The sequence below is a fragment of the Phoca vitulina genome, unplaced genomic scaffold, assembly GCF_004348235.1.
Source record: "Phoca vitulina isolate PV1807 unplaced genomic scaffold, GSC_HSeal_1.0 scaffold69, whole genome shotgun sequence".
Lineage (NCBI taxonomy): Eukaryota > Metazoa > Chordata > Mammalia > Carnivora > Phocidae > Phoca > Phoca vitulina.
This window is the reverse complement of record NW_022589772.1, coordinates 5,178,685-5,206,684: the sequence shown is the minus strand read 5'-3', so window position 1 is coordinate 5,206,684 and position 28,000 is coordinate 5,178,685. Positions and strand designations below refer to the sequence as shown.

At 39.5% G+C, this 28,000-nt stretch overlaps 1 protein-coding gene across 1 annotated transcript in view; it reads right to left on the bottom strand.

Annotated features, from left to right (window-relative positions):
* Window positions 1-28,000, bottom strand: part of ACSL4 (acyl-CoA synthetase long chain family member 4) — an 80,955-nt gene that overhangs the window by 35,008 nt on the left and 17,947 nt on the right. The window contains exons 2-6 of the mRNA XM_032392700.1: window positions 15,307-15,356; window positions 2,757-3,288; window positions 2,332-2,509; window positions 845-954; window positions 591-729 (exon numbers count right to left, since the gene is read on the bottom strand). Coding sequence (XP_032248591.1) covers window positions 591-729; window positions 845-954; window positions 2,332-2,509; window positions 2,757-3,107 — 778 coding nt within the window. The 5' untranslated portion in view covers window positions 3,108-3,288; window positions 15,307-15,356. The remainder of the gene's footprint in view (window positions 1-590; window positions 730-844; window positions 955-2,331; window positions 2,510-2,756; window positions 3,289-15,306; window positions 15,357-28,000) is intronic.

Sequence of the window (28,000 nt, the reverse complement as noted above, 5' to 3'; positions counted from 1 at the left end):
CATCTAGTAGACTATCGTGATCTTCACATTAGACAGGAAGAAAGAAACTATTGAAACGGAGTCTTTAATTTCCTCAACCCTCTGTCCTGATGACCAACTGACATTTTGCCACAAGGCGCATCTACTGGTTTCAAATGAAATACCAAATACCACCTCAGTGGTAGAATAAATCCGAGCATGAGCTTGGCCAACAGCTTTTTGCATCCTCTGAGACATCATTAAAATCACTAGCATTAAGCTTTAAAAAAAAAAAAAAAAAAAAGGTTACTGAATGGAAGGCCTGGAGATCTTCTCTTCACCTGAGGTCCAGGGAGGAAAGTTAGAACGGGTTACTTGAAAAAAAGTTCAGACTGCCGTAAGTCTGAACCATTGAATACATTAACTATTTAGTAAATTTTAAAACACTGGTTACCTTTGAGGAGAAAAGGAGAGAAAACTTCAATCATATATGGTCTTGATAGTTTAAACATTAAAAAATTTTTTTTTACATCAAAGAATTTTACGGTTTTCATTTGCATTACTTCTTTTCCTAACCTACTGAAATAAACCTTAAATAGATGAATAAATTTTGTTTCCACTGCTTTACTTACTGTTTTCTGGCTTGGATCCCAATTCTTCTACTGATTGCATGCTGTGAATCTCAAATCCTTCAGGGTATTCTGCTTTATTGACAGTCTTATTGTCCACATAAATGATATGTTTAACACAATTGATATCTGACAATGCAGTCTGTTGAGCAGAAAAAAGATCCAGCTCTTACATGTGGGCCTGTAATGAACTCTATTATTGGACATTTTCCTGTCAGAGAACACTACCATGAATTCAAAGAAAAATTCTTATTTACCTTAAGTTTACTTTCCAGAAGTTCAACACTAGTAATCAGGTAGGTAGCCTCAGATTCATTTAACCCATGAACTACAGCTTCTTTGCCAAGTGTGGCATATAAAGTCACAACTACATAATAAAAAATAAACACATATGTTAAATGATAAACATTTATGAGATATATTATTTAAGTCAGCCTTTTGTGATGGGTACACTCATGGATGCAAAGGCATTTTATAATGTCGTTTGATTTCATAGTCTCTGCTATTACCTTTAAATGTTGCCTGAAACTTCCCAGTAGCCCCAGATGTTCCTTACAAAGTCTCAGGATTCTAACATCCTATATCTGAAGAAACCCAGGAATACTGGAAGTGCACAACTGTTCAAAAATTGGTCAATCGAGATTCTCAAGGCCAATAAGCTTCTGGCTGAACTCCTAATTTAAGTCAGAGCTAGCCCACCTAGAACTACCCTGTGATACGCTCTTTCATTGGTCATAGCACCAAGAATGAATAAGTCCTTGAGAATCTTCAGATTGAGGATCTCAAGATGGAATCATGTCCTCACTCCTTCTAGGGAGTTTTTGAGTGGGTCCAATGTCCAAGCTGATTGGTGACCTCCAAGCCTTAAATGGGTGGGCCAAGGAGATCTACTCTTTAGGAGCTACCAGACAAAGGAAACATAAGCTGAAACCAAGATCAGTTAGAATCAAGGGGCATTTGCTAAACTTCAATCAGATTGGAAATTCAGCTCTAGGTTGGTAACCAAAGCAGCAACATGGTTAAGAAGAGCGACTTTTCACAAGCTGTTGATTGTTGAAGCTGGGTGATGGGTACACAGGGGATCATTTCATATTCATTTTGTTTGTTTGAGATACAAATTCTTGATTACTATACTACACTTGTAGTGTTCTTAATTCAGTAAATAATTGAGTGCCTAGTATGTGGTAGGCATTGTTCTGGACTTTAAATTTTTAAAAACAATTTCATGCACAACGGCAAAAACAAATGCTTATGAATCAGGAATATACCCTATACCTTACTTTCTGGCCAACATATCTAATGTCAGTTCAAGTTGTTATGTGCTCATTTCACATGTAAAATGGAAGAGGTCAAAGAAAAGGCCTCGAAGTGAGGCAATGAACTAGAATGATCCTAAGCAATGATCGTTTTGTTTGTTTGTTTGTTTTAATCATTATTTTGTATGTCATGCCCTAAAAAACACCCCCAAGCCCCAAACCTTTCATGTAGAATTCACTTCCAACTGAAAAGTAAAACTCTAAATTCTATCCATTAAGCTGCCAATTCCCATACTGGCGCTTAGAAATTACTTTCTTTAACAGGAATAATCAGAGATCTTTTAACTACAGTATGTACTGTTTTACGGATAGAACTCATGCAGAAAAATGGCTAAGGAACACCTACCATGAAAGCAACAGCATCACAGGACAATTTCACATGTTACTAAAATCCCTTCTCTCCCCCTCCAAAAACGTAAGGCACTTACGAGGGAAATTGTACTTAAAGCAGGTCTGGGCCGCAATCATCCATTCGGCCCTGGTCTCGCAGAAAATGGCAACAGTGCTCTTTGGTTTCAGTCCCAGTGCGGTGAGTCCACTACCAAAATTATTCACTCTGTGGTTCACTTCGAGATAGCTCATCCATTTATAATTCCCAAGAATTAACTGTTAAAGGGAGACATTCTCTAATATTAGTATCTTTATTCAAATAAGCAGTTAAAATACTATTCCAAGTATAGAACTCTAAAACTGCCTTTAAGTGAATATACAGAAGCTGTGAGCACCTTCTGAGAATTGGTTACACAGAATATTTAAGTGGAATGGCAGCATATTTAAAACGCATTTGATCTATGATCAAGTGATGCGTACCTTCCCCTTAAAAGAAAAATTAAAAGGTGCGAGAATGCTGTACCTTCTTAAAAACCTTTCCATTTGGCTGCATTTCATTTTCTTCACTTAGGATTTCTCTGGTCCCAAGGCTGTCTTTCTTCCCAAACTTGGACACGGCATGATCAAATAACTTATCCAGAGTGTTGGCTCCGGGGATGTCTATGACAGCTAGCGAGTCGAAGTGCGTGACAGAGCGATATGGACTTCCAGGTTTGTCTGAAGTGGGCTTAGCTTTTATTCTCTTTGCCATGGCGTTTTTCTTCTTGGCGTTGGTAAGAAAATACCATGGAATAAATATAAGGGCACTGTATACTGTTATTAACAAGTGGACAGGCAGCAAAATAATGGTGAGCACGTTTAGCCTAAGTTTCATAGTGGCAAGGCTCCTACAGTGGTGTGTATTTCTTGTTATTCTTTGGCTGCAGAAAGCCTTGTTTTGCTGAAGAAGGCAACAATGGAAGCAGCGGTTAAGAGTAGCAGTATAGCCAAGGCAGTTCAATTTTAATGATACAGATAGAAGTTAGTAATCTTTGGAAGCCGACAATAAAGTACACCTGGAGGTGAAGACAATGAGCCAGGCAGAGAGCAGGAAAAAAAAACAAAAAACAAAAACAAAAACAAGAGTATTAACAAGTTGATAGCAACACTGATTTAAATACTCAGGTCTTCAGTAGTTTATATAATTGATCTGATACAGAAAGTTGAAATAACTGGTCTGAAAGACTGGCATTTTCCATTTTTAAGCATTGCCATAAACTTCTGAATTTAATTTTGTCTAGGTGTTTAGGTATACTCTCCTCTGAACATCACTCCGCAAGTCAGTTGAATGACACTACTTTAATGCTTACACGAATGTACGGATGTGACATTGAAGTTCAGTTGAACTTTGGGAATGCCAATAGTGAGGTTTCTCCTAAATATGTACATGTAAAACAGGTAGTTTTAAATAGGATTAGGTTTTACATCCAAAATGGAAGAAATCCACAAATGTAGGTTTATTTCTCAATGATCAACCCAGAAATACTATTTCTGAGGTAACACTGTTCACGATCTCCCATCCCGAAAACTGTTGAGCAATACAATTGTAAAGTCATTTCCTAAGTGTTCATTTTGTGCTCAAAATTGCACCCGGTGCCTGGGAATAGTAGTAGCAGGTCTCAACTAGTGTCAGTCCAGTCCTGGCCCTTGCCCATTACCAGTTAACACTTATGAGGCAGTCAGCACATGAGTCAGATCCACTGTCTTTCAAACTTTTTTGGGGGGGGGGCAGAGGGGCAGCTAAACCGCTTCTTCAAATAAAAACTCATGCAGACTTCCCACATATGCAACTGAAGTGGAACTGCTCTGGCTGAATCAGGGAGACTGGGGGTATCCAGAGCACCCCCCAGACTTCCCGGAACCCCATTCCCAAAGTGCCCACCACCGAAGCGTTTCCAGGGAAAAGCCTCGTGGAAAGAGCCAAGAGCTGTGGCGTGCAGTACAAGAAATAAATGCAACAGGCGTCCAGAGGGAATGTGAAATGGCCACCAGTAGGTAAGGGAGGCTCTGTGGACATGAGACTTAAACTGGACCCCGCAAAGGAGGAAAAGAATGGAGAGCATTCCGGGCAGAGAAGCCCCATGGAGAGACACAGAGATAGGGGTGAAAGGGCTTTGGGGGAGTAGGGAGTGCCCATAATAAGGACACTAGCCTGACTGGGGCACAGTGATTGCATGCTGGCTAAAGAGGCTACGGGAGTACAGGGTCTGACAGATCAAAGTGATTTTAAATTGATTAGGCACAAAACTGGGGGCCGTGGCAGGTCAGGAAAATAGTGCTAATTGGAGAGGAACTGCAGCTACAGCCTCAGGGATAACACTAACTCAGGGAGCTGGCCTTCCCTCAGCTGATAAAGCTATTTTGGAGAGTGGCCACGTATTTCAACTATAAAAATTAAAATAATAGTGCACTTTGAGGAGACAGATTGAAGCCCATCCCTCTGCAACTTTTGTAGAAATAGACTATCGAACAGAGGACCATTGTCTGTTTTTACACCAATTACCATAAGGTGGTACCTTAATCTAGCCTTGGTTTTTGTTCATGTCCTTCAACTGAGTGGCGTAAAGTGAGCAAGAAACTACAAGTGGAAAGACCTGGGTTTCAGTCCCCATCTCCGTCACTAACTGGCTGGGTAAGCTTGAGCCAGACAACCGATGTGAGCTTAAGATCAGACTAGATCAGTAGCCCTTAACTTCTTAGAGGTGGTGAACCCCATTTAGAGGTTCCAAGGAGAACTATAAATCCAAGCTACACAAAATGGTATCTACAATTTTAGGGGGTTTGTGGGTTCCTGGAAATCCATCCACGAACCTCTAAGGGTGACACCAACCCTGAAGTAAGAACTGCTGGCCTAGATGATTTCCTGACATCCTTCCAACTTTAAATTTTGTGATTTACCCTACCGAGAAATTGCTTCCTCGGTCTCTCTGACAAGTCTGGACATTCATTTCTTCAAGATAAGGTATGTCAAGTGTCTATCATGGTGTCTGGTCCTCAGTATGCAAGAACCCCTCTAACAATCCTCTCTCCCATCATCCATTTCATGACAACCCAAATCCACAATAATCCTTCCTTTTTCTAACCTCCTACATCACTTGAAATGTCTACCACTCATTTTATCCTTGATTAAATTAACCAATATTAGCAAACATCTAAGCACCTAAGTATATAGCAGAGACCAGTAGTTCTCAACCCTATCAAACCCAACACCTCTTTCTTAGAACAAATATCCTGTAATATTCTTTTATCAATCTCAAAGGGTAGTCACAGATGATAACCTACTTATGTGTATAATTAAAAAAAAATAGTAATTCCCTACTGGTAATAGAAAGGAATACCAAAAGGAAATTAACTCAAGACAAAATTATATTTATTTCAATATATAAATTCTCAGAGACAATACCAGAAGGTCAAAAAAAAGTCTTGGCTTCAATTGAGAAATTGTCAGACTTGGGGCTGAAGATATATAAAGAAGACAGCTTTGGAAGGGTTTATAATCTAATTGGATTAACTGTACTATACATTTTTAGTCATTCATGTTATATACACTTAATCTTTTACACATATTTGCCTTAAGCCTTGGAGGTAGGGAAATGTCTTCTACTTAATCCTCAAAATATAGACACACACACACACACACACACACACACACACACACACACACACACCCCACACACACAGTAGGCAAGCCTAGAAGAACATTCAGGTGAGGAGAGATCAGAGACATCATTTACTCCAGGCATTTTGAAATTCTTTCTGGTGGTGGCGAGGGGGGCATGGGACAACCATTTGAATAAAATCTTACACGAACATGGAAAACACAAATATATATATAGATAAAAGCCAAAAGCAGAGCTGCTTTGGTGGGAGAGGCTTGACAGCCCCTGACCAGACTTCTTGGAACCCCCAGTTCAGCTGAATGTTTGATCCACTGATGTCGGTGAATGAGTAGCCAAGTGCACCTTATAACCGACACCCATCCCCAAGTCCGGTGCTCTTTCAAGCCCACTGGCCAGCTTCTGCCCAGGTTTGCCTGACATCTTAAAATCTTTCCTTGCCAAAGGTTTTCCAGGGTTACACTCACACCTATTGATAAATTTATTTCAAAAAAAGATGAGAACACCTACCACGTGTAAGTTTTGAGCACTTGATACAAAGAGGAGTCAAGCATGCCCTCAGTCTTTTAAATGCATGTACATATGTGTTCATATGTAAGGTAGAGGGCAGGGAGATCAGTTCACAAATATGTAGAATAGATCCCATAAGAGGGGTGCCTGCTTGGCTCAGTTGGAAGAGCATGTGACTCTTGGTCTCGGGGTCCTGAGTTCGAGCCCCATGTTGGGTGTAGAGATTACTAAAAAATAAATATATCCCATAAGAACAAAATGCTAAACATATTCAAAGGAGGGGGAAATTTGCATCCAGTTTGGGGGGAAAAAAAGAGATAGAGGAAGGAGGATGTAGAACCATCCAGAAAGGTTTCACAAAAAACACAGCAGTTGAGGTAGGCATGAAGGATGGTATGTTTTCAAAAGACAAATAAAACAACTGGAAAATGAGGACAGTGCTAACAGAGAGAACAAATGGATGAGCGAACAGATGGAGGCAGAACAGGGCAGGATGGATGTGAGAAACAGCAAGTAGTGTAGCAGATGCTTTAATGTTTTCCATGTGAAGTGTTGCTCCACTTTGGGGATCTAAGTCAATGGGAAAATTCAATTTTTTCAGAGCCAAATTTCCGAGCATGCAGCTCTAATCTACTCTAAGAGACACATGTGTACAATGATTAAGCAACTCAAGATTCAACACCTGCCTGTTGTGTTAAGGGGGAAATGAACTGTTCTCTACGGAGGAGAAAGTCTGATTTCCTGGGTGGTAAATGGGTTAAACTACGGTAGGAGATCCGGGTCTAACCTCACATGTGCTGTTAAGCAGGACTCTGACCAAGTCCAGTGACCTCCCACTTAAGAGCTCTGGGTCAGTGGCATCGTGTACAGAACAGGAATGCTGCTTGCATTATCTACTTCGTGGCACTGTTGGCAGAATCCTTCCTCACAGCCAGCTTGCAATCCACGGACAATAATCATCAGTCCCTGGAATAAACTGTCTCGCCCCGTTTCACTTTGTTGTACTTATTCGGCGAAACTACAACCTGGTTAAATCCAATTCTCCATTGAAGTGGGCACCTGTACCCACGCAGCTGAACTTGGCTGGAGAAAAGCTGGACTGTGCTGAACCCCCCCTCCCCCCGATACCCACGCCGGCTCGCTCCAGCAGGCCCTCAATGCTGTGCAGAAACCACACTGCGCCGGACGGCTCCGCTCACTGGCTTGCCCTCCTGGGTTTCCTGCCTGCTCCTCGCTCTTCCGGCCAGCCCCCCGACGCCTGCCCCTCCTCCGTCCTCATTCTCGGCTGCTGGGCTGGCTTACCGTTCCGCTGAGACAACTGTGACAGTCTGGAGAGAACTGGCGCACACTCCCACCACTGCACCTACCCACCTTCGTGCGTCTGCGGCCACGTGCTCTTTTCTCTCCCGTGACTCTGCCCTCGGACCAGTGCCGCGCGCGGCCAGGGCTGAGCCCTGCACCAGGGCTCCAAGGCCCTGTCTCCGCCTGGGCCCGGTCTCTCCCTGGCGGGGCCGCTCTACTGACTCTTCCCCCTCACGCCCCATTAACGTGCCCTGCTCCACTGAATCGTGCCCATTAGCATCATAACAGGCTAGTCTTTCTCTCACCTTAAAAACCATTGCCTCTCGAATGTTCTCTGGCCACAGCCCCATTTCTTGGCATCGGGACTTGAGAGTCGCCTATGCACTTCCTCTCCCAGTTCTCTCCCCCTATTTTCCTCTTGAACCTACTACTCAGGCTTTTACCCCCTACAACTCCACAAATTGCTCTGGTCGAGGGCCCCAACGACCTCCATGACTTCACATCCCCAGGTCAGTTAATGCTCCCTCATCTCCCTTGACTCATCAGCAGCCTTTGACCTGGATGACCCCTCTGTTCCTGATTGAAACTTCTTCACTTGGCTTCCAGGAGACCACATTTCTTCTGGTTTTCTTTGGACTTCCCTAGCTGTTCCTTCTCAGTCTTCTTTGCTGCTTCTTCTTTATCTCCCTGACCTCTAACTGCGACAGTCCTCAGTCACCGAACCTCCTCTGGGCTTTCTCTACACTCACTCCCATGGTGACCTCATTTAGTCCCACAGCTTTAGATGGCATATATACGCTGATGACTCCCAGATTTCTACCTCCTGCCTGGAGGTCCTCCTTAAACACCGGATTTGTAGACCCAACTTTTTCCTCAACAGGTCCATTTCGGTCAAGTACCTCAGACTTAATATGGTCAAAGCTGAGCCACTGATCATCCTCCCACAGACCTATCCCACCCAGTCTTGCCTGGCTCGGTAATTCCAGCTGCTCTGACCAAAAACCTTAGAGATTCCCTCTTTCACTCCTCTCTCTCTCTCTCTCTCTCTCCCACACACACACACACACACACACACACACACACACACTCCACACCCAACTCAGCAGCAGCAAATCCTACCGGCTCTACTTAAAAAACACATACCAAATTCAACTACTGCCTACCACCTCCACTGCTACCATCCTGGTTTCAGCCACTATCATCTCTCACCGAAATAAATGCAATTGCCAGTCTGATCTCCCTGCTCCCACTTTTATAACAAAGTCTAAACTCGGCAGCCGGAGCGCTCCAGCTAAAATGTAAGGTAGATTAGGTCAGTCGTCTGCCCAAAACCATTCAAAGAATCCCCATACGGCCCACTCAGAAGTTAGCCCTCACTCTGCCCTATGAGACTACGAGGATCTCTCCCCTCTCTCTTGAATTTCTGACTTCATCTCCCATGCTTTCCTCTGGCTCATTCTGCTTTACTTCAACCTGTTCCTTGTGGTCTCTGGAACACACCAGGCATGATCCTACTTCAGGCCCTTTGTACATGTTTTCCTCTCTGCCTGGAATATTCTTCTAAGACCCCTGCAGAGCTTATTCTCCCAGATCCTTTTTGTCTTTACTCAAGTATCACTTTCTCCAGCCATCCTAAAAAGGCCCCCCCACACCACCAGTCCCTTTTCTCGCTGTTTTTCTCCTTAGCACCTATCACCAATACGACACATGCTTTCCTTTTCATATTTGTTATCAATGTCCCCATTAGAATATAAGCTCCATGAGGCAGTTTACAGTCTGCTGCTGAACACTCAGTGACCACAACAGTCCCTCTGTGCATTAGCAGTGCCGTAAATCTGGTGACTGAAATAAGAACGGATGTAGCACTGCTCTGGAATAAAGTAAAAATATACGCCAAGTACAACAGCCTGAAACCCACCAACCTTAGTCATCTTAAAAAAAAAAAAAAAATCACTCATCGTGTTGACATTCTAGGACAGGGTATCCTCTTAAAATCCCTACAATAAACTTGAACCTCTTTTTAGCTGCTTAATAGAAAATATGAAACTGGAAAAACTGCCCGTGCACAGAAGTAAAAGACTGCTTTTGTGAAAGCGTGAAGGCTACACAGTTGGGACTATGTGCTTATTCACCCGTGCCGCTCACAAAGGTATGCTGTCTGTCCGTGTATGAAGAGTGAGACCTGCTGCCCTACCCATTAGGAGGACATGAACTCGAAGCTGTGCTTCCTTGAAATCAAGAAATTCATTTGTATGGCCTCCAGGAAAGGGCAGGCCATCACCTTCGGTCATGAAACAGTTCACTGTTCCTGTTGATGGTTACTGTTTCATATAGAGATCAGATGAATAACCACTCATTGAGCATTGACTCTGGGCTAGGCACTGTGCCCAGTCCTCTAGATACATTATCTCATTGAATCCTTCAGGAAACCCTTTGAGGTGGTACCCTCATTTTACTGATGACAGAACCAGTCTCTGAGAGATCATTTGCCCAAGGTGACACAGCGAAGTAGGGATTTTGATCCAGGTCTAATAGATTTCAAATAGATTTTAGATTTAAATAGATTTTAAAGCTATGCTTTCAGCTCTATTGTCTGTGATCCTGATCATACTGGTATAATCTAAGTAGGTGACAGTGATAAACTTTGTGTATGTAGAAAGCCTGGCAGCAATTTTGAGCACTGATCCATCCTATATCCCGAGACATTTTTATAGGTGGAAAAATGTCCTTTAGGTATCGAGTGAGTCCTAGAAGTCTTAGGGGAAAATGAGATAAAATTTTACTTTTTGTCTTGAGGTCAAGTTTAATGTTAAATATTTCATTCCAGTTACTTCAAACGTTCTGAGATAGTTAGCTTAAACACAAAAAAGCATTAGTGATACATTTAAGCTCTAGTACACAAAGTAAACAAACACTACATATTGATTAAAGTCTGAATTTAAAAGAAATCATCTCCCCCAGAAGCCCATGACACAACATCAATTTAAAAATGAAAAAGAAAAACTAATAAGCTGAAGTCCATTAATACTGAGACTTTTTTTTTCCCAAAAGTTTGAGAAAACGGACTAAAGCAAGGATCCATGCATTTGCCAAGTTGAAACACACAATAAAGACAGATTAATGTCATCTGTCCTTCACAAACAACCTTATGAAAATATAAAAGGCATCAATTTGAAAATCAATGATTAACTATGTAAGTGCTACTTTAAGAAATTGCATCTTCAAGTCACACAGCATTAAAAGGGGTAATTTAAATACCAAATAAAGAGGCAATTTGCCTTCTGTATCCACTCAACATTAAATCAGAAAACAATTATAAAAGTTCCAAGTGGGGCCCTGGGTGGCTCACTCGGTTGAGTGGCTGCCTTCCACTCAGGTCATGATCTCAGGGTCCTGGGTTCCAGCCCCATGTGGAGCTCTCTGCTCAGCAGGGAGTCTGCTTCTCCCTCTCCCTCTCACTCTGTGCTCTCTGTCTCTCTCAAATAAATAAATACAATCTTTAAAAAATAATAAAATAAAAATAAATAAAATAAATAAAAGTTCCAAGAGATTAAACAGATAACATATCTGTGGCACTTTAAAAGATCATATTTCTACGTAGATATTGCGTCAAGACTTTTATAAAGGGGTGGAATGCTTTTTTTAAAAATATCTTTTCTCTCACATACTATTAAAAAGTTCCAAATGATTTTCAAACATAGAGGAGAAAGCTCAAATATGATGTTAAAAGAATGGCTGCATTAGGTTAATGAAATCAAACTTCACAGGAGCTATATTACAATATAATAAACTTCACATTTTAATATGAAAACTTTAAAAATGTTACTATTTTAAGAATATAAAAGGCATTAAGGTTAGCTAGTAGGATCTTTTGCTGTTAGTTTGCAAGACTGAATAACTATGTGAAATATATATTCATCCGCCCTTTGTCTCATCAGATTCAAATTGATAGACCAACCTAATCAATATGGTAGAGTCTGTACAATCAAACTTTAGATCTGATACACAGTAATTATAATAAATACATCTGAAAACTGAAAAAGCAAAACAAAAGCAAAAACCTAGGGCGAACATATACACACCCTGTCCCGACACACTGCACTTGTGCCTAGCTAGCTATTTGGACTACAAACCTCTCACCACTACGGCTGATCTTTGGGTGCGTCTCTAACAAGATTAACAGAGCCCGTCTACTTCATCACCTGGAAAGTTCTTAACCCCTGAAGTCGCCATCCTGCCAGTCTCTTCCCAGCTTTTCCCAGCAAAGGAAACACCTCAGCTACCATGTTGAAGATGCTCTTTCACACTGTAGCAAAAGTCCCCTCCCATAATGTTTTAATAACATCCCCGGCATGCATCAGATTATGTTTTTTCTAGGTCATAGGTTCTTATAATTGGGATCCTATCTATATGTGTTGAAATGAGGAGATCTAGGAGCCAATGTTGCTGCCTACACACTCCACATACACTGTGTATGATTATGCACCTATTCCTAATTTTAAGTGATCACAACATGCTTCATTTTTAAATATGAAGCTTTCAAAAGTCAGGAGCTGGCTGTACAGATTGAACCCAAAGTTTACATTTAAGGACTTCTGAGGACAGACCAAGCTAGAAGTGGCAGCTACTGACAAAGCATGATGTTAGGATCCAACTTGATTAGACATCAGGAGAAAGGGAGGAAAACTAAGTTCTGGGAGGTATGTATTTGGAGAGAAATAAAGAGGGTTCAGTGCCAATTGCAATGTCCTAGGCTACTGCTTAAGATGAACTGTTACAGACCCCTGTGGACAGAACCTTGCTGCTAAATTAGAGGGCACATCGCGCCATGGGGTAGACTTGAATTTTGTCTGCAAAGACTATTTCCCAGGTATTTTTTCTCTAGGGGAACACAGTCATGGTTTTAATATAAGCTAATCAAAAATAATTCAAAATAACTTTAAAATTAACTCACAGTTATAATAAATGTATTGTGTCCAAGTGAGAGATGGTCTCTCTCCTGTCATGTTATATATTTATTAATAATAAAGTAATACAAACTGCAGGCTGCCAACCATGATTATAAAAAAAAAAAAAAAAAATCTGTGACCAGCATAATACTTCACTTAGTAACAACTTTGTGTAACAGGGAGAATTTTGCAACCATACCTTTTTTTTTTTTTGCCACATGACCCACCCTCCACATTTGCTAGAGGAGGAGCCAGTCCAACAGGTTAGTTCTTTGCTAATGTGGTTTCCCAGTATTTTATACTGTTAAAAATTATGCAACAATGTAGTCTTAAACCATTTCTTACAAAATGGCCAAATAAGTCACTACAATTCAGCCACATGGCCACCATGTGAAACTGCATTATTTTTTTTTTAAAAGCTCACTCTGCTCTTCAGTATTAAATATACCTTTATAAGTGAGACTAATAAAAGAACTCGAAGACTGATAAATCTGTTGGAAGATTGAAATCCTATAGCCATTCAGTCAACTCTCAAATATTAGCACTAGTAAAAAGAAGAGCACAGATATTCCAAAGACTGGAGAGAATTCAAAATGTTTTGTTTTTTTTTTATTCTTAGCATTTCATTATGGCTGTACCTGACATTTTAGAAACTAAAGAATTCATCACTAAAGGAGGAAGCCATGTGACACTCAATACAAGAAGCCATGGAAAAGTTAATGTCTCCATACTAGGAATGAGGAATACATTCCATTCTGTTCTCTTCACATTCATTTGTTTCCCTGGCCCATGCATGCTTCACTAAGGTGAGTAAGGGAGGGGGATCAGGGAATTAGGTATTTCTGCTTTGAAGTGTATTTTGGGACAGCCAAGGCCCAGCTAGGCCAATCGAAGAGGAGTCTCTGAAGTGTCAAAGACACTCCAGAGAATCTTGTAAACTCGTGAACAAAACTGGACATATGTTTCCGCCAATGTGTTTGGCAACTCCTACTCTTTGCCTTGGTACTTTTCTCTTACATATCTAGAAGGGCTGTAAACCGAGTGCCATAAATGTTTATCTATATTTATAGGGTGTGTGTGTGTGTGTGTGTGTGTATGTGTGTGTGTATGCACGCGCAAGTGTATGCATGCGTGTGGGAGGAGGAGGGGGAAGAGAGAGAGGAAACGGACTCTCTGTGGACAAATAAATCAACTATAGAAGCGTGACTACTATGCCCTCACGATGGCAGCACAGTCTATTTCCCCAAGGAAACACTAACCTCACTGATACCTTACCTCTTTGATCAACCATGGGGGAGCGTGCTAAGTAGCTGAATTCAGAGACGGCTAATTCAGGCTTGCTGATGAAAATCTCTGGCCATGTTTAAGATTTTTCTAATGCAGGTTAATAAGTAGACTTTAGCACCAAGCTACACAAGAACATTAAGTCTTGAATTTCTTTACACTTGGAATTCAAAAATAGTTATTAGCACATAAAAACTACTAGATCTTCTGTTTCAAGTTTCTAACCTATTATAATTAAAGCGATTCTCAGAAGACCAGAAATACAAGAGAGGCAGCATTGTATCCAGGGTTTTGGTCTTGGTTCAGCAGCTTGCTGAACTGTAAGATCTGGAACAAATTAAATAACCTCTTGTCTGTTTCCTCATCTGTAAAATGAGAAAACTGGATTCTTATTTTAAGATAGCACAGGCCTGTAAAAGTTTTAAAAGCAAAAGATGGTGAGGGGAATGACACAGCTGCCTTGGGGGGTGGGGGGCAGGTATGGACATTTAAAACAAAAAACAAAAAAACAAAAAACCCTATCATTTGCTATCACCATCATTTCCTAAAATACAGAATGTAGTTAATGCCCCCAAATTAGATGGACAGATCTCATAATAACAAGCAATCATTTAAGTGGGAAGAGTTTAATCTTAAAAAATGCATGGTCTGTTGTCCTTACTTTCCTCACCTCATCCTGGACGGACCACTAAAAACTCCTCACTGACCAGCATTGGTCTAAAAATCAATGTTGGGGAAACACTGGACTGGGTAATTTTCAAGGTCCAAGACTCAAACTCTAGGACTCTAATTTTAAGTGTGCTGCTGTGTTTCTTTTATTCCATGCTATGGTCTAGAGTAGATGCTTCGGTGAGAGACGGGACTAATACCTAAAATTCTGCAAATCAGAAATATATTTAAATCAGTTTTGCGAACCAGTAACTAGAACAAGCTTCAATTTATTAGGGAGAGTATCCACTACTACAGACTTCATGCCATCAAGAATAACAAACCTCCTTACAGATTAGAAATTGAGGCAAAAGGAAGCAAAATAGCTTGCCAAAGACTCGAAGCCTGTAAGCCTCAACAGTCAGAACTGGAACTCCAATCTGTGACTCCATTTTTTGGTAATTGCTTAAGGAAAAATATTTTACTTAGATTTCAACTATCACTTCCCCTTTTAGAAATGAGTGGTGATGGTTTAAATTTTAGAAGCTGTACAGGGTAAAAAGTTTTCCCATTTTACTTTTCCAAATAATGCCCTTTAACACAAACATGGAGATTGGCAGGTTTTTTCCACTACAAAAAGAGTCAAGATGCCTGTATGTTTAAAACTTAATTTCCTCCAAAAGCTGATAAAATTACAAATTTAGAATTTTCAAAGAATACTTACAGATTTCCTTTTTCTCTAAGAAGAACACGTATATCTTTTGTGATTTCAATCTGTAATAAAAGACAACATTCATGGGTACAGTAACATAAGAAAAGAACCCCTTTTAAAAACACTCAAGTGTTGTTTCACATCACCTGTGCACCTTAGTTCATGATGAGCCAGGTATCAAAGGGAAAACAAGAAATGATTAGAGATGATCATCTGGCTAGAAGTAATGTAGGACTGCAGAAAAGTAACTGAGCCTGACTAAGAAACAGTAGTCAAAACTGTGGGAAAATGGCAAGATGAAAAAATGGGCAGAGGAACTAAATAGTCATTTCTCCAAAGAGGACATCCAGATGGCCAATAGGCACATGAAAAGGTACTGAACATCACTCATCATCAGGAAAATGCAAATCAAAACCACAATGAGATATCACCTCACACTTGTTAGGATGGCTCTCATCAAAAAGACCAGGGATAACAAGCGTAGGCGAGTTTGTGGAGAAAAAGGAAGGTCTGTGCAATGTTGGTGGGAATGTAAATTGGTGCAGCCACTCTGGAAAACAGTATGGAGGTTGGGTAAAAAATTAAAAATATAATGATCACATGATCCAGCAATCTCACTTCTGGATATACAGCCAAAGGAAATGAAAACAGGATATCAAAAAGAGATCTGCACTCCCATGTTTACTGCAGCATTATTCACAATAGCCAAGATAAGGAAACAACTTAAGTGTCCACCAATGGATGAATGGATGAAGCAAATATGGTATGTACATACAATGGAATATACTCATAGTCGTGAGAAAGAAGGAAAGCCTGCCATTTGCAACAACATGGATGGACCTTGAGGATATGCTTTGTGAGATGAGCCAGGCAGAGAAAGACAAATGTTGCATGATGTCACTCATTTGTACAATCTAAAAAAGCCACACTCACAGGAACAGAGTAGAATGGTGGTTATCAGGGCCTGGAGGGGAGACCAGGGGAGACACTGTTAAAGGGTACAAACTTACAACTAGAAGATGAGTAAGTTCTGGAGATCTGATGCACAGCACAGTGATCACAGTCAACAATGGTGTGTCATATACTTCAGAACTGCTAAGAAACTAGATCTTAAATGTTCTCACCACAAAAAAAGAAATGATAATTATGTGATGCCAACAGAGGTGTTAGCTAAAGCTAAGGTGGTAATTGTAACAATATATAAATGTATCAAATCAACATGTTGTGCACCTTGCACAATATTATACATCAATTATATCTCAATAAAAAATTTTAAAGTAAAATGAAAAGAAAATGGCAAGAAGCAAGAGTCATGCTGTTAAAAGTTTTATTTGTACCTCTTATCCTCCCCCCACCCCCAATCAGGACAGGAGTCAAGTTCAGGGATAAAGTCTGACCACAGAAAACTAGTCAATCTACCCAGATATCCCCACCACAAGTGCCTGCAGGCACCTACCGATTTTCTCATCAAAACCCAAAATGAATAATTTCCTTTAAACAGTGCAAGATTCTTTCCAAATCAAAATACTGCACTGCTCTAGTAAAAAACCTAGAGATATTTTCATCTTCCTTCAATGAATATACAGATCAGTTTTATGATGCTCTTGAAGATATATATATGCTATGAAGGTTTACGGTCAGTTTACAGCTGAGGATTAACCTATTTTGTACAGTGCAGGAGAAAATGACTTATCATCTGAATACTCAGAATAGTAAAATAAGGCCCTTCCGTAATTTGACATCACTTACTTACATTCCAGCACTGCAGGGGTGTCCTGGGCACGATTAAGATTTTGAAGAAGAAATGAAGTCTTAGCTCCATGCAGTAGTACTCAGTACTACTTGCATGGGACTATGAGAAAAACCCTTCGAACACTTTTTAAAAAAAAATCTAGACACTCCAATGGAAGCCGCAAACATCCATATGACTAATGACCACACTAACTACTTGGTAAATGAAACAGTTCATTTTCTCTTTTGCTACCAACAGAACAATGAAGGAAAGAATGATTTATACCCAGGCCTATCACTAACAGAGCATGCCTTTTGTTTTGTTTCATGGAACTACTTCTCCACTTCAAGTGAATATCCACAATCTACTTTTGGGGAGGGTGCGCTGGGGACAGTATCAGTACATGGTGAACACATGGTTAAGACTACTTATAAACAGAAGGCATGCTACTTAACATTTTCTTATTTTTCTCCCACAGGGCTAACATTTGATATTAACATAAGGAAAGTAAATCTCTGCATATACATACTCAAATAAAGTCCAAAGAGCTCAAAAAGAGAATGTTGGGGAAGAAAAACTTCATATTTCTAAGTACAAATGGATAGATGTCCCCCAACAGATTAACTCAGGTAACTGATAAACAACAAAGACCAACTTTCTACAAAATCATTTAAAGACCTATGGGTGGCAGGGGGGGGAAATACAAAACTATCCACTAGCTTGCTTAATTTGGAAAATAATTTTATCCGTAAATATTTGTAAAGGACAGTTTACACTTGGTCGTTGGTACTATAGAGAGAGAAGATGGAGAGGAGAATCAAGTGTCAGAGAATTCTCTCAGCTGAATGAGAGCCCCAGCTTCAACCTTCTACTCATTTCCAGTCTCACAGTCCACCATCAATCAGGCAAGACAAAGCAACTCTAAGAGGTTCTTAAATACAAGAGACAGACATGATTTTTTTTCAGCACCTGTACCTTTAATGGACATTTATTTCATCGTTTAAAAAACAAAACAAAACAAAAAAAGCAACTGATGCCCAGCAGATAGAAGAGAACTAAATCACATTTCCTAATCTATTTTTTTTCTACACAATGGAAAAACCGACCTTGAACTTAACTTCTCCCCTACCCTCCCCCCTAAAAAAATAGCACCCTGCTCTTAAAGTTATTCTATTAAAATAAATTGAAGAAATAATTTCATATAAAAGAACTAAGCAGATGATCACCGCACAGCTTCCATTTACAAATGACTGGGACTAGGGATGATCTGGCTGAAATCAGAATGCAAATTTGGGACACACTTTTCACTTTCACATGTATATGCAATTTTTTGTTAGCACAAGGAAGTTGGAAATCCTTCGCAAGGCAAATTTTTAACAGACTGAAGCATATAATATAGTTTGTTTCTACTTAATGATCACCTGGTGGCATGAAAAAAAGAGAATACAGCATCCAGAGTTTATCATCTTTCAATTAGGAAATGAGGCAGTCCTGAGAAAGCCTTACTCATCGAATACCATGAAGCAAAACAGTGTCCAGGCAGCTAACAGGACGGTGATTAAGGAAAAAGCAACCACAAATACGAGGCAGGGCTGTTCAACTTCAGACAACCCTCATATTTTCAGACAGACTTCAAAACAAACCACTAATGTGTTTAGTTTTTGCCCTCTTGCAAATAAGTTAGTCTGCTAACCAATATTTTGAAAACATTCTTCCAAAGTAAAGTCAATACTCAACTTGTGATAACATCTGTTGGAAATGTTTAAAGCACAATCAATCTTCCTCCTGTAATTAATGTCTCAAGGACCAAGTTTAGTACGTTTAAAAGAGAATGTTTCAAAAAGAGTGGGAAATATTCACAAAGTCCTGAGCATTTAATGTGCAAATCTAAAAGTAAATTCTGGCAAGTCCCTCATAGAACAATCTCCTCAGCAATGGGTCTTTTATAGGTCTTGCTTCAGATAGATGCATGTAGGTCACATATTCGCTAATGGATAAAAACTGCCATAACTATAACACAGTTCAAAGGTTAGAAATGTTGAAATCAAGAAACAACACAGGTGGGCGCCTGGGTGGCTCAGTCGTTAAGCGTCTGCCTTCAGCTCAGGTCATGATCCCAGGATCCTGGGATCGAGTCCCACATCAGGCTCCCTGCTCAGCGGGAAGCCTGCTTCTCCCTCCCCCACTCCCCCTGCTTGCGTTCCCTCTCTCGCTGTGTCTCTCTCTGTCAAATAAATAAATAAAATCTTAAAAAAAAAAAAAAAGAAACAACACAGGTACAAAACAGTATGTATGACTCCATTATATACACATATATTTGAGTGGGTACATTCATAGAAAAATTAGCAAGATATGCACCAAATATTAATGCTAGCTATTGCTGTGTGGTAGGATTACAGGTGAATTTTACGTTTTAATATTTTTGTTTTGTTTTAATGTTTTATATACTTTTGTATTCTTTCTGCTGATTTCAATAGCTTCCAAAATTTCCATAAATATTATTTAAAAATGATTTTTAAAAAGTCATAAAGAAGAAGAAAATTACATTTAAAACAGGCCTACGTGACTATCATAAGCCAATCAAACTACTAGAAGGTACTGCTCAGAATCTAAGCTTTAGTAGAATCTTTTCCCCTTAAGAATATATAAAGTAGGAGTGGTTCAAGAGTCTTAAATGTTTCATAGGCTTGTAGGTCACTTGATTCAGAAACATTAAAATGTATTAAACAAATATTATAACCTAAATAATAAAACTAACCAAAATCTATCATGTAATAGTGTGAAAAGTATGGAGATGATTTTAGGCCGTCATAGACTAGAATGTTGATTCATGGAAAAGTTAGGTAACCTAAAACAAAATGTGTTTTAAAAATATTCATGATATCTCAATAAAGTGTTTAAAAAAACACAAACATTACAAAATATAAAATACAAAGTGAAAGTATCTTTTTTATTCAATCCTCCAGAAATAACAGCTTTTAATAGTATGGTAGGTGCCCTTGGAGATGTTTTTGTAAGCAGAGTCTAATACACATGTGCACACGTGCGCACACACACACACACACAATTTTTAATAAAAACTGAATCATACTATCTATACAGGTTTGCAACTTTTTAAAAAAAATATGACTCTCTTACATGTCTTTCCATGCCAGAATACATAGATCTACCTAATACTCTTAAACAGTTAGGGGCGCCTGGGTGGCTCAGTGGATTAAGCGGTTAAGCACCTGCCTTCAGCTCAGGTCATGATCCAGGGGTCCTGGGACTGAGCCTGGCATTGGGATCTCTGCTCAGTGGGGAGTCAGTTTCTCCCTCTGCCCTTCCCCTCTGCCCCTTCTCTCTGGGGGTGCTCTCTCTCTGGCTCTCTCTCTCAAATAAATAAATAAAATCTTTAAAAAAATACTCTTAAACAGTTATATGGTATTCCAGCAATGAATATCCTTAACAATATATTTATGCCAGTGTGTCTATAGGATATATTTCTAGTAGAAGTGTTGGGTCAAAAGGGTGTGTGACCATTTTAGGTTTTAGTTTATTAAAATTGCCCTCCAGGTCTAGAAGCAGAGATACTCAGTAGCAGTCAGTGATCATATCCAGCACCCAGGTCTTGGGTTTCCAATTACCATTCTCCAGTAAAAGGAGCCAGGACCCTTTAGAGAAGTAGTTGATTCCAGAGCCAGCACAGGAAAAATGCCAGCTGAGCCTGGTATCTTCTGGTGCCAGAAAGTAAGGAAGTGTTTAAAAAAAAAAAAAAGAAAAGATGGGGATATGCCAAAGGGACACAGGGGCCAACCCAAAAGAGCTCCCAATGGTTAAAGCTGGAACAATTTGAACAACAATGTAAGTGATAGTATTAGATTATATCCAAAAGAATAAAAGAAATATCCATGAGTCCATACTAATACAAATAAATGATTGACCAAATAAATAAGTACAGGAGGGAGAAGAGACAAAAATTCCTTATACAAAACTTCTAATTAATAAATGTGGAAGGAATAAAGAAAATAGAAAATCTCCATTAGAACACTACAGTAAGGGCACCTGGGTGGCTCAGTTGGTTAAGCGTCTGCCTTCAGCTCAGGTCATGATCCCAGGGTCCTGGGACAGAGCCCCACATCAGGCTCCCTGCTCAGCAGGGAGTCTGCTTCTCCTTCTCCCTCTGCCCCTCCCCCCTGCTCATTCTGTCTCTTTCTCAAATAAATAAATAAAATCTTAAGAATAAAAAAAGAACACTACAGTAATAATTGGCTACAGGCAAAATCCACTGGTGGATGCTAACACTGGTGAGTGAAAGTTTAAAGTTGAAATTGGATATATGCATGGTCTCAAAGTATCACCTCCAAAAATGTATTAATACAATATAATAAAGTATTTTTAATACCTATTAACTCCAAGAGAAAAATGATTACTGTCGAGAAACACAGTTGAGATGACCTTCACCAATGACAGGGCACATCAACATCACATACCCCCGACAGGACACACTGAGAAGGGCACAACATAGCTTCTGTGGTGTTCTTGCCCAAATTACATCATCTCGAGCTACGAAGAAAGAACATTAGGCAAACCCAAATTAGGGGCATTCTATAAAGTACCGAGTATTCTTCAAAGTTGTTAAGGTCATGAAAGACAAAGACTGAGGAATTGTCATGGAAGAGACTAAGGAGAGGTAGAGAGTCTTGTGCTACACGAAATCAGTCAGTCAGACAAAGACGAATAGTGTATGATTTCACTTATATGTGGAACTTCAGAAACAAAACAAACAAGCAAAGGGAGAGAAACAGAGAGACCAACCAAGAAACAGACTTTTAACTCTAGAGAACAAACTGATGGTTACCAGAGGGGAAGTGGGTGGGGCGTTGGGTGAAATAGGTGATGGGGATGAAGGAGGGCACTTGTGATGAGCACCAGGTGATGAATGGAAGTGTTATATTACTATATTGTACACCTGAAACTAATATAACACTGTATGTTAACTGGAATTAAAATAAAAAATTAAAGTGTAAAAAAAAAAGAGACTAAAGAGACATGATAACTAAATGTAATGTGAGAGCCTCGATTAGATCCTGGAACAGAAAAAAGATGTTAGTAGAAACACTGATTAAATTTGAATAAAGTCTGTAGTTTAGTTAATAGTATTACGCCAATATTAATTTCTTAGTTTTAATTAATTGTACTATAATTATGTAAAATGTTAACACTAGGGGGCGGTAGGTGAAGGGTCCATGGATATGATGTACTATTCTTGCAACTCTTTTGTAAAAGTCTAAAATTTATTCCCATCCTCCCCAAATTTTAATGCCCTCTAAAAGAGAATATACCATTTCACATTCCCACCAAAATTAATATGCCCATTTCAGGGTGCCTGGGTGGCTCAGTCGGTTGAGTGAGTGATTTCAGCTCAGGGCATGATCTCAGGGTCCTGGGGAGTCAGCTTGAAGATTATCTCACTTCCTCTCCCTCCTCCCTCCCCATGCACTTGTGTGTGCTCTCTCTCAAATAAACAAATCTTTAAAAAAAATATGCCCATATCTCCACATCCCCTCCAACACTGACTTGAATTCTGTTCAACAGGAACCAAAAACACTTTTTTGATAATTTTCAATGAATATATTAAAATGTTTCACTATATCTAAATTTCTTATATGAATGAAGATGAATCCAGTCCTTTGCCCATTTTTTCACTTCATTAATCATATTTTCTTGGTGATTCATAAAAGCCCTTTTTATATTAAGGAAATAAACCCTTTGTCTGACATACTACAAATATTGTTCCCAGTATAGCTCTTCTCTTGTTTTGGGTGCTTTGGACCAAATATTGGTTTTTATGTTTTAAGTAATACATTGTATCAGTAGTCTCCTTTGTGGCTTCTGGGTCATTTTCCCTCCTCAAGATTATAAAAACCTCTCCCTCATATTTCCTGGAAGTGTGATTACCAAGTCAAAGATAGACTGGGGCATGGTGGGAAGGGTGGGAAAGGAAACTCTTGATACATACCTATAAAATAACTTTCCAGAAAGGCTGGACCTATTTATACTCCCATCAGCAGCATTAAATATTTTACTATAAAATAAATTTTTAATTTAATGAGAAAAACATCTACCATACCCATATTCTACCCAAAAGAAACCATTTAACACCTTGAAAAAAAAACTATGTCACACTGACATCCTCTGAAATTATCCTGTGTCAAAGACTTCATTCATGCCCTTCTTTCTACCCAGAATTCTGCTCAAAAGCCATCTTTTCTGGGATATCTTCACTGATACCTTGAGCTAACATTTCTTGTCTTCTTTTGAACTTTTATAGCTCTTCACTAACAGCTTGAAACCTGTATTACATTACCCAAATGGGTATCATCTCTTCGCCTTCCACTCAGGTGACAAGAAGGATTTGGAAGGGAGGGCATTTCAGAAGTTAACTGTATTATTTATGAATTTATCTTAATCACTTATCTAAACAGTAAGTTCATTCAGGAAAAGGACTGCATCCTATTATCTCTGTATCCCACTTCGGCTTAGAAATAGCATCAAATATTTGTTGGAATGGATAAAAGAAATAATCTAACACTTGTCAGAGAATACAGCTGGTTGAAGTCATTATTTTTTCCTTCACAATATCAGCTTTCACTTTATCTGTGACTATTTATTTATTGATAAATAAACTGAACTATAGTTGACGAAGTGTTATATGAGTTTCAGGTGTGCAACATAGTAGTTCGACAATTCTATACTATTTTTAAGCTAGAATTTGTTTACATAATCGTCTTCAGCAGATATTTGAGGGAAATACTTATAACAAAAAATTACCATTATATTTTAGAAGGATGATAATCAATGTTAGCCAAACAGAAAGTCCTTTGTTCTACTCATAACTCAAAAATTATTCTTTTTTTTAAGATTTTATTTACTTATTTGACAGAGAGAGACACAGCGAGAGAGGGAACACAAGCAGGGGAAGTGGGAGAGGGAGAAGCAGGCCTCCCACCGAGCAGGGAGTCTGACGCGGGGCTCGATCCCAGGACCCGGGGATCATGACCTGAGCCGAAGGCAGACACTTAACAACTGAGCCACCCAGGCGCCCCTCAAAAATTATTCTTGTCAGTAGTGGAAGAACATATCACTTGCATATCCATGACAACAATGGATATTTCTTCGCATAGTTAAATCTGCAGTATTCTGGAGTAGTTTCTTTGTTTTGCTTTCTCAGTTTTGAAGCAATGCTTATGTATTATATGCTACACCCATTGTCTTTACCCAAGCTCGAAGACAGAGTCTAGTTTCAATGCCAAGAGAAATACTCCCAACTCTAGAATTACGTTACCACCCATTTTGTTATATAAACTCTCCCCCTATAATTAGTATCTTTACACACACACACACACACACACATTTAGTTTTACCATTAGTATGGTAAATTACATATGTATACATATTATACACACACATATATGTAAATTGTGTATATAAAAATAACAAGTACCTAACCTACAATGTAAGTACTAGGCTTCACTTGGGACAGGAAAATAAACTAGATGTATATAAATTCCACTCCCTACTTATAAAGTTGTACACTTTCATTTTTTTTTTAAAGATTTTGTTTATTTGACAGAGAGAGACACAGCGAGAGAGGGAACACAAGCGGGGGAGTGGGAGCGGGAGAAGCAGGCTTCACGCTGAGCGAGGAGCCTGATGTGGGGCTCGATCCCAGGACCCTGAGCCGAAGGCAGACGCTTAACGACTGAGCCACCCAGGCGCCCCTGAAGTTGTACACTTACACTTTCAGAGCCAAAATAGGCTTTAGGATGGGAGTAGTGAACTAGTCTCTAAAAAGAAATTCTTCTTTCTCTCTCCCCTCCCAATGACCATAGGAGCTAAAATAGGGTCTACTTTCTAGAACACCAGGAAAACACCTGCTTCCCTATCCAGAATTAAAAAGTCTTTGTAATCAGTATTGATTAGTTTTACTCTTAAGATGAATATGAGAATATCAGAAAACAGGGGCGCCTGGCTGGCTCAGTCAGAAGAGCCTGCAACTCTTGATCTCAGGGTCGTGAGTTCAAGCTCCACACTTGGTGTAGAGATTACTAAAAAAAAATAATCTTTAAAACAAAGAATATTGGAAAACAGCAAAAAAAGTGCACTGTTCTATCCTTTCTCATACCTAGGATTAAATTAACAACAGCATCAAGAGGGAAAATTCTCTTTAAAAGTTCTTGATATGTCAATCACACTTAAATAAGAATTTTTTTAAGTCACAAACATCAATAAATCCCACTTGTAAGTCCTGCCTAAGGTATAGCTTTGCCATTATGAAACACCCACTGGGAGGAAGAAAGTTTTAATAGATGAAAATTGCTGTCACACTGGTAATTCTTGACTTGGGACCAACAATCTTACAACACCGATTCTTAAACATTTTGGCCAAATAGGTTGCATCATATCAAACACTGGACTTACCAAATGTCTTCCTTCCAAGTTTACTCAAGAAATGTATTGATACATGGATGATTCTGAATTTATAAGGCTTTCATTCAAATACCAAGGACCTGAAGAATACTTGAACAGAGTGCTTGTTACCTTAAGAAAGTACGGGGGTGCCTGGGTGGCTCAGTCGTTGAGTGTCTTCCTTTGGCTCGAGTCATGATCCTGGTGTCCTGGGATCGAGCCCCGCCATCGGGCTCCCTACTTGGCAGGAGGCCTGCTTCTCCCTCTCCCACACCCCCCGCTTGTGTTCTTGTTATCACTATCTCTCTGTGTCAAATAAATAAATAAAATCTTAAAAAAAAAAAAAAAGTACACCTGTGTGACAACCAAAACTTTCCAAAATCCGCATGTTTTTTGCCAGAGGTCACATTTTGTTTTTAAAGACAACAAAAGCATAAGTCCTAATAAATGCACAGAAAAGCCTAAGTTAGAGACAATAAGCACTCATGGAGCAATAATTTTAGGAGGAAAAAACTAGCACTTACCCCTCAAGTTGAGATTGATAAACTGCTTGAGAAAGAAAAAATATATTTTTAGAAACACAGACTCTTGGAGCTAAAACATGGCCTGTTTCGATGGTTCTCGGAGTATCCAGGGCCACCAGTTCCTTGCAGTACTGCGGTTAATATTACATTCCCACCTTCATTTACCAGGAATAATTTTTATTTTACTAGAACAGCAATGCGTGGAAGTTCCATCAAAAGGAGTGCCAATTAAGAATCAAGAAATTACTCAGTGCTGCCAAATATACACAAAAAGGCACTTTATAAACTGTTGACAGAAGTGTAAATTGGTACAAGCCTCATAGGAAGCAATTTGGCGATATGCATCAAGAGTTCTTATGTCATACCTCCCCACCTAATAATTTCATTTTCTACTTCTAGGAATATCCTAAGGAACTAATCAGAGATGAACACACACACAAAAATATAGATAAGAGTCATCACTGTTATAAAGAGAACAGAAAACCTAGAACAAATTTCAAATGCCCAAATGGAGACTGATGAAATAATGATACATCCATATGATCAAATGCTACACAGTCATCAAATGCAGCACTGCCAAAGAATATTCAAGGATATGAGAAAATGTTCAAGATATGCAGAGCTTAATTGGCTTGAGAGGCAACTTAAAGAACAATAGCAACTTCCTCAGATATATGCAGGCTATGGGCTGAAATGTTAACCCCTAGGCTGGAGAATTATCAGTGATTTTTAGTTTTATCCCTATATTTTTCCTACACTTCCTGAAACTGCTGCAGTGACCATATTAGTTTCATCGTTTAATAAATGAGTAGGAAAAATAGCATCAGTTTTTCAGTTGATACTAGTGTGTCTGTGTTTGTGGGTGTGGATAAGTGACAATGAATATGGCCCCTAAGGTATCTGACGCTACTCAAGTGACAAAGGGACACTGTAAAAGGAGCCAAAAGTTGACTTCAACTGTACTACACAAAGATTAGACACCTCTGTTTCTAAACTAGTCTCAAAGTAAAAGAAACTTCTTTTGCTCATGCAATATAATCTAGCGGGGCGCCTGGGTGGCTTAGTCAGTGAAGCATCTGCCTTCGGCTCAGGTCATGATCCCGGGGTCCTGGGATCGAGCCCCACATCGGGCTCCCTGCTCAGCTGGGAGCCGCTTCTCCCTCTCCCTCTGCCTCTGCTGCTTCCCCTGCTTGTGCTCTCTCTTTGACAAATAAATAAAATCTTTAAAAATAATCCATGAAGCAAAATAAAACAAAGTTTCTTTTTTCTTGCTATAAATACAATGTTAAAAGTTTCCTAAAGCTAACTGTCCTTGTGGTCCCCTATGCCAAAATGTGACTAAGAAAAATTGACTACTTTTGGCAAGTGAATAGAGGATATCAAAAATCCAGACAATCGTGAGGGGTTCCACACGGACTGAAATACAAATAATTTCTTTAAAGCCCAGAATTCCGCTCACTTACCCTATTACAACAAACAGGAACTCAAGTGTCAGACGATAATCTGCATAAGATTTAATAGGCACCTCAGACTCACCAACTCTTTTGCCCCACAAGGAAAAAGTTTTTCATCTGACCAGAATCAGCACCCTAGGGGGAATCAAGGCCTTCCCTCAGAGAAAGTATCACAAGCAAAAGGCACCTAATGGGTATCATTTCTTTGCCTTCCACTCAGGTGATAAGAAGGATTTTGAAGGGAGGGCATTTCAGAGGTTAATTCTCCATCAATATCCACTTGTTTACAACCTCAACTCTGGGACCAACTACTCTGAACTTCAGAGTATATCACCTTACCTAAGACTATCTTGCTTCAGACATTCCAATCAACGGTGATATCACATTACAAATGTGTACTAGCTTCAAAAAGGAGTAGGCAGGAAAGGTTAAATCATTTCTTTCCCTCAAAGTCTTCATTTCAAAATGTTTTGGATAACAGTAAAGTATCATTAAGTAATCTTACTTCCTGTAAGGCCCCAGACAGCTATGAGCGTGTCCTGTAA